Source organism: Paramacrobiotus metropolitanus, unplaced genomic scaffold (genome assembly GCF_019649055.1).
Source record: "Paramacrobiotus metropolitanus isolate TYO unplaced genomic scaffold, Prichtersi_v1.0 Parri_scaffold0000108, whole genome shotgun sequence".
Classification (NCBI taxonomy): Eukaryota; Metazoa; Tardigrada; class Eutardigrada; order Parachela; family Macrobiotidae; genus Paramacrobiotus; species Paramacrobiotus metropolitanus.
Genome location: NW_026570328.1, coordinates 58,014 through 74,582, shown reverse-complemented (window position 1 = coordinate 74,582; position 16,569 = coordinate 58,014). Strand labels below are relative to the sequence as shown.

The following is a 16,569-nucleotide window of genomic DNA, read 5'->3' as shown; positions in this document are numbered from 1 at the left end:
ATGAACCGGTATCCCCTGCCGGTTGCGGTATTTATGAGAGTAGGTTACTTACTTCCCACCCCACGGTTCCACAAACTATGAGCAGTTATCGTGCTGTCGTTTGCTGCGGTTTGCAGTGGCTTATTGTTGTTTATTTCGAATTTTTGTCCAATTTTTTTTTACACGAAACAAGACTGCCGTAATTTCTTTAGCTAAGTGAAATGTAGTGAATCGTGGAATTCTGGAAAAACTGTGGTAGTGAGCTTCGTCGTTGCTGTAAAAAGCATTTTCTGCCTGCTACACAAGCTGGGAACGTCTTACCAGTCGCGACTACGGAGCTACGAGATCTGTCCTGAACTATAAAGCACTTACGTGCAGCATATGACTGCGCATTGTTAGCGGGAACTAAGAAGTTGAAGCCGCGCTCCAGTCTTCCGGACGAACGTAATCATCGACCAAAATGAATTTTCTTGGATTTGGGCAGTCTGCGGAGATCGACATCCAGTTGGATGGCGCGGATACCCGGAAAACGGGCGAAATACGCGTCGATGAAAACAGGAAAGAAAAGCTGCTGTTGTACTACGACGGAGAGAATGTCTCTGGGAAGATTGTGATCACCCTTAAGAAGCAAGGCCAAAAACTGGAACACCATGGGATTAAAGTGGAATTTGTGGGCCAAATAGAGCTTTTCTATGATCGTGGCAACCATTTGGAGTTCATATCGTTAACTAAAGATTTGGCAAGACCCGGAGAACTTACAGGTGGGACGTGTTGTTTACTCGAGAATCGTAAAATATGTGACAAAATTCAGCGCAGATCTGAGAACTAAGAAACTTAAAAAGATGGGCCTGCAAATACTTGTGTATTTTACCTTTTTATAAATATGCTGTATGTTTGCCATCGTCATAGATATTAGGGTCATTTAAGACACTGAATTATCTGGTGATACAGTAATCTGTAATTCTGAAATTTTGTGTCTATAAGATTATTGCAATATTTCTGGTTGCATTTTACGGTGTCATGGAAAGTTTGAAAGTTAAAACGTCCTTGGGAGAAAATTGTGGCTGCTCTATTATAAATACTGATTTAGAATTTTAAACATGTTTTAAAATTAATTAATTATTGTGTTTATTATTTCAGAAAATACGTCGTACAATTTTGAGTTTGCCCAAGTGGAAAAGCCTTATGAAAGCTACACAGGAAACAACGTGAAGCTGCGATATTTTGTTCGAGTGGTAATTAGTCGACGGATGTCGGACGTTGTGAAAGAGCAAGATATCCTCGTACATACGCTTTCTTCCTATCCGGATATTAATAACAGCATCAAAATGGAAGTGGGGATTGAAGATTGTCTACACATTGAATTTGAGTACAACAAAAGTAAATATCACTTAAAAGACACGATTGTGGGCAAGATTTACTTCCTTTTGGTGCGCATTAAGATCAAGCACATGGAGCTGGCTATTATTAAACGGGAACTGAGCGGCAACACTCCCTCACTCTTCCAGGATTCCGAAACCATTGCCAAATTCGAAATCATGGACGGCGCTCCGGTGCGCGGTGAAAGCATTCCTATTCGGTTGTTTTTAGCGGGATACGATTTGACGCCGACCATGAAGGATGTGAATAAAAAGTTTTCCGTACGATACTTTCTGAATTTAGTGTTGGTGGACGAAGAGGAGCGTCGGTATTTTAAACAGCAGGAGATTATCCTGTGGAGAAAGGGTGAAAAACTGCGGAAAGGCCAAATCGCACAGCCTACCAACGCCATGCAGCAGTATAAAGCCACGGAAGTGGTGCGCGGGAGCCCTCAAGAGGATGAGGACAGCGAAGATGAGGATTCTTGAATTCCGTATCCTGCGGTCATCCGTAGTCCGCTTTGCTCGGAGGCCCTGCTGTTTAGATGTCTAATGCTTCTTGCTCAGAACTAGAGTTCATATTATTCCGGCTGATTGGAAAAATGTGGGCCTTAATTAATTATTCCCTTTATGTTAATTTCCGTTCAACTCCCGACCTTCGATTTTGTTAATTTTTTAATGGTTACAGCATGCTTTCTTGTTAATTTATTGTAATTTGAAAACCTTGTTCGATGTTACATGACGTCGTTGTTGACAACGTGCATGGAAATGGATTTGTAGTTTGTGCTGTTTCATTTGCTTTTAACCACAGTTTTATCGCACCTTATCAAGGCTATCGTGATTTCGTTATAAACCAAATAAAAAATATTGGGTACCTCAAATTTGGGCTTACTTTGAAATTGGCGATTGTCTCGACCTGCCGCGGCAATAAGACGTAATGATTTTATCGTAGAAAGAGATGGTGAGGTCATCTATACAAATGTTTCTGCTTAAATTACTACCGTAGTAAGTAGTAAGTACTTCGCTCATTTTTAAACAACCTCTTTGCTACGAAATTTTAATTATTTTAGTGCGGACTGATTTTATGAGCATGCCTAACTGACCCCAGCTGGTCGTTGTAAATAACGAGTACCTACTACCTACTGTACCTAGTACTACATACCTACCCAGTACCACTTCCCAGAAATATGTAATATCTATACATTGCGCTTGCGCAGTTGCACTACTTTGTACGTAAATGTGATATTGCCATTGTTTGCATGCAGTTCTGTGCTTTTTTACGGGTTTGCCTATTTCGCTTTTGCCTGACGACATGTTTTAGTTCGAATAATGAGGATTTGAAATAATTACAACTATAAAGCTTATTTGTATCACGGTTAATATACTGATTAGTCTAATTAATTAGTTACCTAATACAGGATCCGCGTGATGGTGCTAAAGTAACGAGCAACGGATTCAAAAACAATTTGGCTGCGACAATATCAATGTGGCATTTCTCTGTCGGTGGTGGTGGTCAGTGCATTTCGGAAACCGGTTAAACCAAACCGTGTCCTTTTCCAGTACACATGTCAAAATGTGTTAAATTTTTTTATGTACTGACTTGTGAGTGACAGTGCCCTCTTCATAATTTTTCGTGCAAGAAATCTGTTTTTACGCTGCTTCAGTGAAATGTTGTAAACATCAGAATTTATTACGGCATATGGCGATTATTGCTGATTTATAGGTAACACCCCGGTAGGATCACTCATGCTCGATGTTTTCTGGAGCAAGACGGCACACAGCACCACCCCTCGCGTACCATACGTAGTCTGCTGCGCTTTTTCCTTCTTTTATCGTACTACCGTAGTACTACGGCGCGGTGATATTCATATCCTGCATTGCGGCCTGCGGCACGCACTGGAAAAATACAAAATAGCGCGACTGGTCGACCCAGTGGTATGCTATGCGCTGCCAGGACTGTGGGTGATCAAGAGCTGCACAGGATAGGAGGCAGAAAAACTTATCCATCATTCTGTAACCTGCCAGAATAAAGTCAACTTGAAAACAAAGTTGCAATTGCAGTTGTATGGCATCTTAAAACGCGACATTATTCCAGCGTCTGCGCTCCACATGCAGTGGTACGAGTCGCCGCTGCTGGAGTAGCACTTCCGTTAGTGCACGCTACCGGCCGATGGGCAGCGGTTGGTAATATTAGCTTGCGCACCACCGGGCTGCAGCAACGTGGGAGTTTCGATTTGTTTTTTTTTTAATTATGACAGTCACTACCGGACAGATATCCAGCCGATTATCCTGGCTTTGGTGAGTTTATTGTTAAGCCGCGACTACAGTGACAAAGTACTGTACTTACTTATAGGCTATAGCGATCTTTAAAAGTACAGCATACACATGAATTGTGGGTCCAGGAATAAAATACGACCGCAGCTAACGACCAATTTGTCTTGCAGAGCCGATTGTAAGCACGTCGCTAAAATTAGCCGCTGTTATGTCTCAATGCATGTCAGGCTAATGGCAGAGCGCACTATTCAAATATTATAACGGTTGACCTGTGGACCACCCCGAGCTATTCCGCTGCGCTGGAGTAGGCATTGCGCAGCTCCAGTGGCTCCGATCACAACTACCAGGCCAGCTTGTTTACATCCGTGCCAGTATTGCCAATATACTGTACGAGCTGTGCACACTGGGAAAATATCAAATTTGACAGTTTATCCTGCCGTTACGGATGAGAAGCTGGCCCGGGATCATCGTTGTTAACGTGGGCCAATTATCTGATGCTGAATGCCGAGACAAGTTGTGCGTCGCAGGACGTCAGTTATGCAACGGTAAGCGTTAATCTTGTCCTCTTGCGTTTGTACCCACTCTGTTTTCTTTTATCGCCGAGTGCCGAGTGGCAAGCGTCAACTGTGGTCCCCGTCTGTGGGAGTTTTCTCAAATTATCCCAACAGAGCCCATTCCATGGGCGCTTGTTATTCGTAACTTGCAGTCACGTTTTGTCTTTTTCGGCACTATTTTACTCGTCAACTCAGGCGTTCATATCATCTAAATGCAAATATCTATGCACTTGTTCGTTTTGCGGATGTGCATTTTACTGCCAGTTATTTTCTCTCACATAAAATTAATACACTTTTGCAGCTTAATAAATGAGAACATCTGCATATACGTCCGTTCTGGTATCGGTAATTGTAAAAAAGTAAACCATACGTGAACACCGCGATAACGGAAAAAAATATTATACTGTTTATGAATATAACTCTGAACTTGTAAATATGCCTTCTAAATATCGTAAAACTATAATCATGCATTGACATGCATTCATTAGAATGGTTTAACTTTATACGTTCAAATATGGCTTTGTAGCGAGTAAAATATGGCTTATACAAAACGTCATGGAAATTTACCCGTGAATCGTGATTTCACGTGTATGTTTGCATTGTACCCTTCGTTCGACTGTAGGTTTTTATTAGCATTGTGAATTCTGAATGTATGGTAGAACCTATGGCATTACCAGATGAACTTGAAAGTGAGATTAGATGCTGGATATATTATTTGAAAAATCTTGTCATCATCCAGGAAGTTCAGATTTTTTCTCCCAACAATCGATAAAGTGCTAATAAACGAGAATGCGCCATTCAGCAGATCTATTGTAATTTGTTTCGTGATGGTAAAAACTCTCACGGTAATCATAAAATTGTACGCGAAATCCATATTAGACTAGTTTGATAAATGGTGGGAACACAAAGAGGGACTTTCCCGGAAAGTCGAAAATGAACACGACCTGAAAGCGATCTTAAGTGGATTATTGCGATGGTAAATTGACTTCCAGTTGGTACAATTCGATCGAAGTAATAAAGATGCGGCAGCTGTCTTTCACGTATTTTTCTGGACGACTAAACAATAGTGACAAATAGTGCTTTTTGATCATTGCTGTTTCTCGTTAAATTCTCCCATCAAGTGAGCAACCTGAAACTGTCCAGTTAATGTATCCCAACTTATAAAACTTGTGCAAACAGATAGTCTTTAAATCATTTTTTGTGTGTACCCGCGCAGTGTGTGCAATGCATGCGGTTGTGCTTCCGGCAAAGTTTTTTTTACAAAATGCAACAATTCACTGCAGCGACGACTACAAAAACTAAACAATAACGATATAAATTGTTAAACCATTCTATCAAAGTCGTTACTTTGTTATTCCGTTATTCCGTTTTTCATACGTTACATAAATAAGCAGTAAAATATTATTAAGTCTGCGTCTGGATTTCGGAGGTGCTACTTACGGCTAATGGAGCCTTTAAATTTTAAATGAAGGCTTCGTTCGATACTTTGATTGTGCATTAATGACTGTCATTAATTTTTTCCATGCCCTTCAAAACTTCCTCATGTTGCATGATTGGTAATAATTATCATATTCTAGCTTTATATACTTTCGTTCGTAATAAACTGAATAAACTGTCGATTTATGGTAGATATTAATTAGCTGCTAACAAGTAGGCCTGCTCTAGTCATTCTAACATTAAAACAGTTGGCAACTGACTAAAACTTTATTCGAAAGCCTGAATCTGAACGTGCTGTACTGACCAAGTACTCTGTAGGGCCTTTAAGCGTACAATCGCTTATACGCCACATTATTTCGAAAACGCCGGGATGCAGTTGGTCTGTGCAATACCAATACTGATGATTGCGATGGGAGACCAACACTGAGTAAATGAGAAATTCGAACTTGTCCAATTTGTTCCCTTGATAGACGTTAAGTATAATAATCAACGATAACGCCCATCTTTTTTCCCGTGAGAGTATGGATGTAACAGCGGAAGGCGAGTCTAGTGCTTTATTTAAGTCCAGCTCTCTTCTGTCTGCCCTGATCCGATTTGGCGGGTCTGTTTTTCTCTGGAAGCTAGCCCGTAACCTCTTCTTTTCGATATTTCGACTGTTTTTAATCTGGCTACTCAAACAATATCGTTCCTTTGTGGTGGCTTTTGAACTTAATCGAGTTTGAAACGCCGTTCTGAAGGATGAATCCACAGCGATCTTGTTGTTTTACATTCGCTTGTACTGTAAACAACTTAACAGTCGAAGGAAATGTTTCGATTACGAAAAATTAATTAGGAAATTAAGTTAAGTACAGTACGATCGTGAGTACGATCGTAAAACACATAATATTCGTATACTTAATTAAGTTGCGCTTTCTCCTTTCTCATTGCATAACAAATTAACAAATGCTACAAACTGGAGATGCTCGATATGAAGCGGTGTACTAACGATAAATACTGTATATGAACGCAACATGCCGGCACACTGGGTGAAATGATGTACTGCGTATTTTGCAATTATGTGCACAAATTACAGCTTTCCGGTATTCGTACTGGTTATTATTTTTAATGAAGGGATCGATTTTTGCGGACGACGCTACATACTGTAACTCCCAGCGGATATAAAAGAGGATGCTGTTTGTGTTCAAAGTTGGGTGTGAGCTTCGAGCAAGTGGGATTTGAAATTTTTGTTTTGGAGAAATAAATAAACTTGTTAAAATATGACGAATAATGGTTGCGCTTGTGTGTTGCGCACGCAAAGAGGATTACCTCTGCTTGGTGTGCGAAGTGGTTGTAGAGAGCACCTACTCGCTTTAATCCTATCGCGGGAGTATGCTGTTTTGTCCGTATGATTGGTACCAAAGTGTCATGAAACTAATGGAGCATGGAGACATCGCGTATAATAAAAAAGAAAAGTTAGTGAGCGATTCTTTCGATAGTATTATTGATTGCTCCCAAACATGTCGCCGTTTGGACCGCTCCATGAGAAAAATTCTAAACTCGGGATGCCTCCTGTGCTACTGCAATAATTCGATCACTGACTATTGATTTACGGTTGTGAATAAACTGCGGGATGAACTTGGGCCGCGGTAGCATATTGATGCGCTACTTATTTACCCATGTATTGTACTTACCAAAGAGAGATATGCCGTGGCAGTCACTATCGGCAAAAAATGAGAATAATGATATGTGCGAGCTTGTGAAAAGGATCTCCCGGCTGCAGATAAATCGCGTATTTAATAAAAGAAAAGTAAACCTAAAAGTGTTGGCGAATACACAGCGTGTTGTTCAGCAATACTAATTTTAAAGACAGTTTTATATATTTCTTTATTGTATTTTCAGCTTTTTTCTGCATCTGTACTATTTATATGTATAGCCACAACGCTTATACTCGTAGAACAGCCTCAGTAGACGATAGAAAACTAGCTAGCATGGCATCGGTTAACGTGATCTAAATAGAATACAAAAAATCGATACTTGTACTATTGGTAAGTAATTAGGGTATCTCTCCTCATACGGCCATATTCCACCTAGCAGCAACTATGTCATAATAAGTTTTCATCACAGTTATTAAGTATCTGCAAAACTTGAAATGCCATAACTGTAATACAGCACAAATATATGCATATGGGTAAAACATGCATAGATGTGCTACAAAGTGTATTTGTGTGTATGTTTATCCTCATGAAGCGAGATTGTGCATGTACCCACCGGCTACGGACTTACATAAAGCTTTTATAATTAATAATTTATGGGTTGTTGCCTTATTTATCACGGTATCCCGGGGCGGCCAGTTTACTACCAATCGAAATCCTGTAGGAAAATCATGCGTCATTAATAAATGTAGCATACAATTTTTTCCTTTTGCAGCTCTGCTTTCAGTTCTTGTACTTATTGTCTTAGCAGAAGGAAGCCACTAGCAGCACCATATTGTATACTTTTGCAGGTACGCCCAGTTCCTTGCTAACCATCCGTTCGTTGTGTTGTCAGCGATATTTGCCGGCAATATTATTGTTTTACTGGTGGTTATTTGCACAGACAACATCCCATCGTTCGACGATCCTCAAGCGGTACGATAAACTTCTCCGTAATTCCACTCAGAATGTGCATACTATATTACAAAGGAACGGAATCTAAGCCCCCCAGTATAAAGCCTTTGACGTCACCGCTATGCCTGCCAATATTGAAACTGCTTAATGATTTATTTTCAGGGATTCGTTGCGCGCGGAACTGCGATCGGTCAACGGATGTTGGCTTTTGAGAATCTGCTTTCTGAGCTGCTACTGGAGGACAAGACTTCAGATAATGTTATTGGCAATAGTCGTATTCCGGCGGCTGTGCATTCCCACAGCGGAGGTCAAGAGATCATCGCGGGATATCGCCGAAATAATACTATTGAGAGCCACCCAGCGGTGACACCAGACGATGATGATGATGATGGCCAATTGGCCAGCCGGAACAGACGCAGCACCATTACGTCTGATATGTCTCCAGTTGATGCTGGGTTTTTTTGCTCAAATCCAGGTACTTAATGACGGGGATTTGTGCGGTGTTATCCATTCGTTCAAGCCTCTTAGGAGCTATTTCAAGCCGATTACATCAGACCGTTTCAATCGAAGTTGGGAAATTGTTTCACATAGAATGACAACTTAGGACGCTTGGCGGAAATTAGACAGCAAGTAGTGCCGAGCGGAAGTAGCAGGGCGCATTAATCATAACCCGCAAGATGGACAGGAAGAACTCACAACTTTTATTTGGTCGTTGAGTACTTCCGTGACAGTAACACCTGTCGGACGTCTTTCCCATGTGTAGGATACGTTTCGCCTACATACGCACGAGTGCAGCACTTGCTTGAAGACTGTACAATTTACAGAAATTAACTGCACAGCTGTCTCAATATCGCTTGAGAAAAGTTTGGCATTTTGTTTGTATTGTAGGGCGTATTGTGTTTCAGCTATATATAAATAATAAGCATTAATTATGAGGAGCATCTTGGTAATTCTCAAAAATCTACACAGAAGGGTCATGTTTTGCAGCTGTCGGATAATTATTCCTTTCTTAAAGGAAAGCAAAAAATTAGGCGCAGAAAAGTAGAACAAACTAATACTTAGCCTACTGCAGCTGTTCTGCAGGATGCTAATAACTGTAAAACCCCTTGGTAAAATTTTGCCAGCAAATGTTTGTTATGAAAGACTTCTAACGAGATGTGTTTGACGGTTAGAAAGGAATCGCGCACGGCTGGTTATTTGCACCACATCTGGAGATAATCTAATCAACGAAGGAAAATTACGTGCAATTTGCGAGCTGGATAGGACTATTCGCGGCTTGCCGGAATTCCTTTCGCTGGCGGAGCGCGATGCTAATCAAAAGTATTGTCCTAGTTGGACGCTGACGAACTATCTGATGGCCCTCACCAACCGGAAATCATGCCACCACTTATCACACAACGACGTCAGCGAGTTGCGCAACATGAGCGCGGTGTGTGTGCCCTTCTACCGCGCGGGTCAACTGCACCGGCATTGCTGGGACGGTCACAACCTGTGTCCAGATGTGCCGGACATGTGCTGCCGCGAGAATTGGTTCTATCATGTACTGCATTACATCACAGATGACGACGCGCGTATGAGCAATTTTACCCGCTCCCAGTGTTCCTTGATGCTGCTTCCGGTATGGAGCGGGCAGGTGGCGTTGCCATTGTACAAGGCCCTCCACCAGCACAATCTGACAGTGGAAGGAGCGGGCGTGGTGGGCATCGAAATGGGCTTGAAGGATTCCTACCTCGATGTTCGATTGTGGGAAGATAGTGTGCTGATGTTGTTGGCACTGGGAGCGGTTCTGATTATATTGTGGATTTACGTGGCTTCCCTGTTTGTGACGATTATGAATGCTCTGGCTGTGTTCTTTCCGATATTGCTATCCTATTCGCTCTACAGTTTTATATTTCGGTTGACTTTCTTTCCGTTCATGAACCTTCTAACGTGCGTTATCATGATAGCAGTCGGTAAGTCATATTTATTCTTGAGGCGTTGAGTTTGCTTTTAAATCTTGGTATGTTTAATGCAGGAGCGGATGCGCTGGTGATTTATGCAAGACTATGGACACTGGCAAAATCTGAGAAAAACGATGGAAAATTTGAGAAAGTAAGGTTGATGACAGCAAAACAACAATATCATTGTCTTCTCCTAATTGTTTAGTGTATGATCAGACTTCCAAATCCATCTGAAACTATGTATTTTATTTAGGTGGTGTACGAAACGATGCGGCATGGATTCCAAACCATTATGATCAGCAGTCTGACTGCGGCCAGTGCGCTTTTCGCCGACGCTGCTAATCCCATCGTAGCGATTCGGTGTTTCAGTATTTTTTCTGGACTGACCGTTCTGGTCCACTATATTTTTGTTGTTACGTGGCTGCCGGCCACGGTCATCGTTGCCGACAAATGGGGCTCAAGCTTGTACAGTTGTCGTCAGGTTTTTCTGCAAAAATTCTGTGATAGTAAAGTGCCTTTATGCCAGTGGCTGTTTCATTGCCACTACATTGTGCTACCTTTTCGTCAGTTCGCAGAATATTTTCGAATATTTTTCGAGAAACTATTACCTTGCATCATTATTCGGTTGAAATGGATTTGGATTGCTCTGTTTGTTGTTATGACGGCTGCTGCGTGCATCAACGTATTCTATTTTCCACGGTTACAGTTGTCAACTAGCCGGTGGCTACATTTGTGGGATAAACGCCATCCTTTCGAACAGTATGGTATGCTGAAGGAAAGGTTTGACTTCGAAAGGGAGATCACGGATATCCAGCGCAGGTTGCCCATAAGATTTGTCTGGGGAGTCATACCTGGCAACACAGCGGCCATGCTGGATCCGTATGATAAAGGACTCCTGGAATATGACCACGAAGTTGATTTCCTTTCGGAAGAAAGCCAGTCATGGATGCTGCAATTCTGTGATGGTCTTAAACAGCAGCCATTTGTGTCCCAGAATACCGGTACGGGTGAATAGCACTCCTGCAGTTTTCTGTACACAAGAACAATGTTTTGTTCGCCTTGCTGTACTGCTCGTGCAGCCACACTAATAAAGTATTATAAATGCGGAAGAAAATTAGCGTTAATGAGTATTGAAAAACGACCGCGGCTTATTTCCGTATTGTTTTCAGATTCTTTTTGCTATATGGCGGCATTCAAGCGATGGCTGGAGAATGTGGAATGCTCCATTGCTCCGATTTGCTGCGGAAATCTGTCATTTCCGCTGAATCCGCTCACGTTCCATCAGTGTTCCCAGATTTTCCACCGCACGTTTCTCCATGACAGCACCGGGACCAAACTCTCCCATGGACCAAATTTCGATTCTCAGGGACGTTTTCAGTCGCTGATAGTCGCCACCGAAAGCGCACAATCGTTCTCCTACATCTATCAGGAGATAAAAACATTTTACGACAGTGTCGACAGTTGGTTCCAGTCACAGTTATCCTCCGCACCGGTCGGTCTTAAGAACGGATGGTTTACCAGTGAACTGGAATATTTTGACCTTCAAGATTCCTTAATTAGCGGGACCACTAGCGCATTGGTTATCGCGTTTATTGTTGCTCTCCTCGTGATGTTTCTCACAACGTTAAATGTCTGCGTCAGCATTCTGGCCATTGTGACCATCGCATGCATTATGGTGACCAGCGTAGCTGTGCTTGTTGTGATGGAGTGGAAACTGAATGTCCTAGAGTCGACTATTATCACGCTGGGGATTGGTTTATCTGTAGACTTTACGTTACACTATTCCGTGGCTTACTGTTGCAGTGAAGCCGACGAACGCGAATTAAAGACCAACCACCTTATCACGGAGATGGCCAGTCCGGTGACTGTGTCGGCTTTGACGACCTTTCTAGCCGGTGCCTTCATGGCGCCTTCAGACATACTCATCTACCGACAGATTGGCCTCTTTATCATGATCGTTATCAGTATTAGCTGGGTGTATTCCACTGTCTTCTTCTCAGCACTGTTGGCTGCCATCGGACCCCAAGCGGACTTCCTGCAGCTGCACTATCCGTCCTGCCCGCTCCTGTGCTGCCGTACGGATCCCTCTAAACTGGTGGAGAAATCCCTGCAGTCCTCCATTGAATTTACCACCCACATGATCTCGCCCCGCTCAGAGAACGATCTGCCGCGGCGGGCCGTCCATGTTCCACCGCTGCCGCAGCCGTTGTCGGTCGCCTCGGTCACATCGGTGGCCGAGACGCCGGAACCGGCGCCCAAAGTCCTGTTGACCCTGCATGTTGATCCACAGGAGGCCGAGGAGGATCTGGATTCCGTCGGGGAGTTGGGCTCGCTGCCCACCTCGCGGGGACCATCGCGTGGCGCATCGTTAGTACGGAAGCACAGTCGTGGATTGTTTTCCTGGGATTATGTCATGCAGAAACTGCCGCTGACCCGGCACTTCTCCGTGACCAACAGTAGTGTCATGTACATTGATGCCGATGTGCGGAGTAATGTCTCCGATAATAATCCTGATATGCCCGCTGTGATGCCCAACCTACGACCGGATGTCCCGGAAGTCTGGGTTAGAAGGACTGATTGAGTGTTTAAGTTATTACTCCAAATTTGACCAGTTGTTTTTTTACATGAACATACGGTGTTGTGGACCGGATTGGCGTATTGCGTTATCACTACCTTTCGCAACTGTTTGTATTAATTAGGTCACAACTTTAACATAATAATGGCTGTTTTAGTTGGTTTTGATGAACACTTTTACTTTGTACATTACAGTACATACAACTAAAATTATTTCCATTCTGTTGCGAAATTTAGTTAGATGAAATACGGGAGTGTTGCGACCCTTTTTGTTTCTTTGATATGCTAATAAAATCAAAGCGTTGAGCGTTTGTTGTTTGGGGTATCGTAAACCTGTTTGTTCGTCATGTTGGTTAAGCGTTTCATCGTTTCACCAGGTAGATACAGTAAATAGAAAACGTATGACTCAACGCATTTCGTAGACGGAATGCAACAATGATTTTCGACATAATGCATTATCATCGAATAAGTAGCAAGCGCCACTTGATGCATTAAAGATTTCCACGTTTGTATTCCTCCATATCCATTCAGCAGCTGCAGGTAGCGCGGGAGTTCGGTTTTGTTTTTATCGGCATTCCATCTTTCAACCGAATGTCCTTGAGGATACCAATGGCTAGCGGTGATGATCGCTGCTAAGAGAAAATTCCCTGATAATTAATGATTATGGGAAACAGATTTCTCGCTTGCGCCGAAAATGTTGCCATATATACCAGTAAGAGAACATGTTTCGGGAAATTTTGGCTACTTCTCTTCCTGATCTGCGTAAGCGTGTCTCGAACGTCAGTTAATGGTCATAGTATCCCTGTGGGGGCGGCATACGTGGGAAGTGGGTATGACATTTTAACGGGAAATCCAGAGGGAGCCAGTTTCACCAGTGGTGGCCTGGATCCGGGATTGAAGGCGGCCAAATTTGTTCTGGAAAAGACATTTGGCCAGGCGTCGGGTTATTGTCCAGATGAAGCCACCTGTGTCGAACTGGGAGGCACAATTTCGCAGGAAACCTTCACACTAACTGCAGACCTGCAACAATATAAAAGCGAATTCTCAGCTTTATGGGATATAGACAACGATGCGAACGTGAGGTCCTAACTGGCCATAATAATTCATAACATTTCATGCGAAGGTGTAAACCGTTTTGCAGTTTTATTTTTATTGCACTTTTATCGATGCAGTTTTAAAAATGCATTTCTACGAAGTTTACAAATTAACAGGAATTTGATAGTTTTACAACATGCGTTTCAAATTGCTGTAATACAGACGTCGCATACGAGCTTACATTATTTTTCTGAACGTACCGTTAAAAATTAATAAAGTTATTATAGTTAATGCATAAGCATAGTTATTATAGTTAATGCATAGTGTTAATACATAATGTATACGCTACAACTATTCAGAAATTTTCATGCCTGAGCAAAAATTTAAGAACAGTTTATTATTATTCTATCTGCATGATATTGTAGATACTCATTGCGTCATTTGGAGGCACGTTAAGCGCATCGTATAAAGAAGCGAAAAATCTTATTAAAGCCCAAGAAAAAGTTATCCTAAATGCTCATCGCATATCCATTGCCGGTGACATCACATATAATGTGCGCAGTTATCGGAAATTGGGATCGGAATTCCTGGATGCGCTGTGCGAGCTCCCATCCAACTACTCGCGGAATGATTACATAAATTTTCTTAAGGAATGGGGCACGCATGTGATCATTGGCGCCAAAATTGGCATCCGCGAATCAGTACGACAGGAATTTACAAAAAATGTCGTAATCAACCATCTGCAAAAAAACCAGAGTTATACAATCAGCAGTCGCGGAGGCGTGCTATCGTTTATCACATCCTCTTTGACCGGAACTGTGTCGGATCAAATTATTGACGATCTACGGTCCGGAAAGGAATCGCTCAAACGCTGGATTACGGCAATGGGATCGCCGGCTAATCCCGCGCCAATTTCACTAATGCTCCGCGGCATCGAAAAGTTCATCGTTGCCGGAAGTGTACTTAACGATTCAAGGTTACTAAATTAATGTAGAAATTCAAAGCAGAGTACAATGTAACGTCATAAATATATACGAAGTATGCAAACTTAGAAATAGTAATACATAGGACTACTCGGTATTATAAATTTATAATTGTAAATTTGTAATTGCCATAATAAGGTGCATGTTGCGCGCTGTGTATAGGTTATCATAATGCATTACTGTGTATTTCTGAGGCGTGTGCTGAACTTCTAACGGCAATCTAAACTTTGTAGTTGCAGTACGATACGAATAACTTATTTATCGAAAAAAATTATGCAAAATTTGAACGATACCGGAAGTGATACCTACAGTCAAAATGCAAGTGTAACGGAGCTTGTTGAGATATGGGTACACCGTACATCAGCCGTGCCTGGGATGTGTAAGAACTGATTGTAAGGACAATTATGCAGCAGAACACCGGCGTTATGGACAGGATGCGCAACTACCTGATATGTATGCGTGTTGCACATATCCCGTATATAATGTATGTGTAATACTTGCTTGTTAAATGCACAGTTACGCGTCAGTATAATATAGGTATATTTCTATCCACAATAAATAATAAATAATTCTGCTTTTGCGCAAGATAATATATCTCGTTAGCGCGTAATAATGGGCATTAAACCGATAGAAATGGGTGCCCCCGGCTGCAGACGGATGCGGATATTGCGCTATTCCGTGCCAACATCCAGCACGCTCTGACCGAGTATCCCGTTGTTACGGGGGCGGAGATTCCGGCGCCTGTCGTGCGCACAATGAAGCTGACGTGGCCGCGGGGTAACTATGCGCTGTTCATGGCTAACACCGGCTGTCCGGAAGGCTATTGGGCCGACGGATCACGCTACCACGACACCGTCGACCGGTTTCCCAATAACCAGTGGTCAGCACAGTTCGATACGCTGACCAGCAGTTCCTTCTGGTCCAACAACCTGAATCTGCAGTTTTGTACTAAACTGATAGATTTCGACGAGAATAGTCTGGACTGGCCGCAAGGCGCTTATTGCTTCTTTAAGAAAGGCGAATGTCCGGCCGGCTTTGACCTGGGCAGCTACTATGTGGACGATGAATTCTTCTTCAACCGCAATAGTTATTCAGGGACACTACCGGATGGGGAATATTACAGGAAGACCAAGTATTTTTTCTGCTGTCGGGATGATGGAGCGCTGAATAAGCCTATGATCTTACCCACGCAGAAACCGTTCTTTTTGTTCCCAGTTGGTCCGGCGTGTCAGACAGTGAACGGCATGACGTCATCGCTGCACTGGCTGAAGATACACACGATGTGGAAAGGTTGGACTACGATGACCGGAAAGCATCCGTTTGCCACAGCCGACACCAAGACTAGATGGACATGGTACTTCTGCTATTACACAGCTACAGAGTAATTGTTAAACTGTAGTCACGTTCAGAGTTTTTATGGCTTGCTGTACTTCTACTGGGAATGGGTAATACTGCAACAGTGTGATCCCGACTGAACTGAGACATATCTGTATAAAATAATTACCATACACGGCAGTGACGGCACAGTTCCCATCCGCACATTTCCTCGTACCAAATTTCAGCAAACACATGCAAACATCACTCCACGTTTAACAACATCGAAGGTGTTTTACGTGTATGCGCACACTTGATGTTTACGCACCTGCCTTTCTACTTCAGCATATAGAAGTCCTTCGACCCTTTTACTTTTGATTGCATCTTCATCAGTTTGTTTTACCAGATTTGCATAACAGATGACCGATAATTATAAAAAATGTACTCAGCAGCTTGGTCGATTTGATTCCACTGCCCGTATTGTGTACAAGCAATCATCACAACACATTATTCACATACTCAATTTTTCTTTGGCG

General features: G+C 42.5%; 3 protein-coding genes across 4 annotated transcripts; all 3 read left to right on the top strand.

The window, feature by feature from the left end:
* The first annotated feature begins 52 nt into the window (after positions 1 to 52).
* Positions 53 to 2,210, top strand: LOC129597709 (vacuolar protein sorting-associated protein 26B-like). Its single transcript, XM_055495359.1, has 2 exons — positions 53 to 740; positions 1,120 to 2,210. The coding sequence occupies exons 1-2, from the start codon at positions 440 to 442 to the stop codon at positions 1,824 to 1,826; spliced, it is 1,008 nt and encodes a 335-aa protein (XP_055351334.1). The 5' UTR covers positions 53 to 439; the 3' UTR covers positions 1,827 to 2,210.
* Positions 2,211 to 3,321: 1,111 nt separating this feature from the next.
* LOC129597716 (protein dispatched homolog 1-like) lies at positions 3,322 to 13,007 on the top strand. Of its 2 annotated transcripts, XM_055495368.1 has the most exons (9): positions 3,322 to 3,635; positions 3,782 to 4,156; positions 8,009 to 8,084; positions 8,177 to 8,208; positions 8,350 to 8,662; positions 9,360 to 10,139; positions 10,202 to 10,278; positions 10,381 to 11,128; positions 11,297 to 13,007. In XM_055495368.1, the coding sequence occupies exons 5-9, from the start codon at positions 8,386 to 8,388 to the stop codon at positions 12,706 to 12,708; spliced, it is 3,294 nt and encodes a 1,097-aa protein (XP_055351343.1). In that variant the 5' UTR covers positions 3,322 to 3,635; positions 3,782 to 4,156; positions 8,009 to 8,084; positions 8,177 to 8,208; positions 8,350 to 8,385; the 3' UTR covers positions 12,709 to 13,007. The 2 variants fall into 2 exon arrangements, with proteins under 2 accessions (XP_055351343.1, XP_055351342.1); XM_055495367.1 differs by lacking the exon at positions 8,009 to 8,084 and having other exon boundaries at positions 8,085 to 8,208.
* A 170-nt stretch (positions 13,008 to 13,177) lies between these two features.
* Positions 13,178 to 16,446, top strand: LOC129597712 (uncharacterized). Its single transcript, XM_055495363.1, has 3 exons — positions 13,178 to 13,778; positions 14,162 to 14,712; positions 15,351 to 16,446. The coding sequence occupies exons 1-3, from the start codon at positions 13,359 to 13,361 to the stop codon at positions 16,102 to 16,104; spliced, it is 1,725 nt and encodes a 574-aa protein (XP_055351338.1). The 5' UTR covers positions 13,178 to 13,358; the 3' UTR covers positions 16,105 to 16,446.
* The last annotated feature ends 123 nt before the right edge of the window (positions 16,447 to 16,569 follow it).

Bases quoted from the DNA above. Each gene is read 5' to 3' on its own strand.
- LOC129597709 (XM_055495359.1), top strand. From the start codon at position 440: ATGAATTTTCTTGGATTTGGGCAGTCTGCGGAGATCGACATCCAGTTG. The intron at 741-1,119 runs GTGGGACGTGTT...TTATTATTTCAG, and splicing joins AAGACCCGGAGAACTTACAG to AAAATACGTCGTACAATTTT.
- LOC129597716 (XM_055495367.1), top strand. From the start codon at position 4,113: ATGCCGAGACAAGTTGTGCGTCGCAGGACGTCAGTTATGCAACG. The intron at 10,140-10,201 runs GTAAGTCATATT...TGTTTAATGCAG, and splicing joins CGTTATCATGATAGCAGTCG to GAGCGGATGCGCTGGTGATT. The intron at 10,279-10,380 runs GTAAGGTTGATG...TATTTTATTTAG, and splicing joins ACGATGGAAAATTTGAGAAA to GTGGTGTACGAAACGATGCG.
- LOC129597712 (XM_055495363.1), top strand. From the start codon at position 13,359: ATGATTATGGGAAACAGATTTCTCGCTTGCGCCGAAAATGTTGCCATA. The intron at 13,779-14,161 runs GTGAGGTCCTAA...ATGATATTGTAG, and splicing joins ATATAGACAACGATGCGAAC to ATACTCATTGCGTCATTTGG. The intron at 14,713-15,350 runs GTTACTAAATTA...TTAAACCGATAG, and splicing joins AGTGTACTTAACGATTCAAG to AAATGGGTGCCCCCGGCTGC.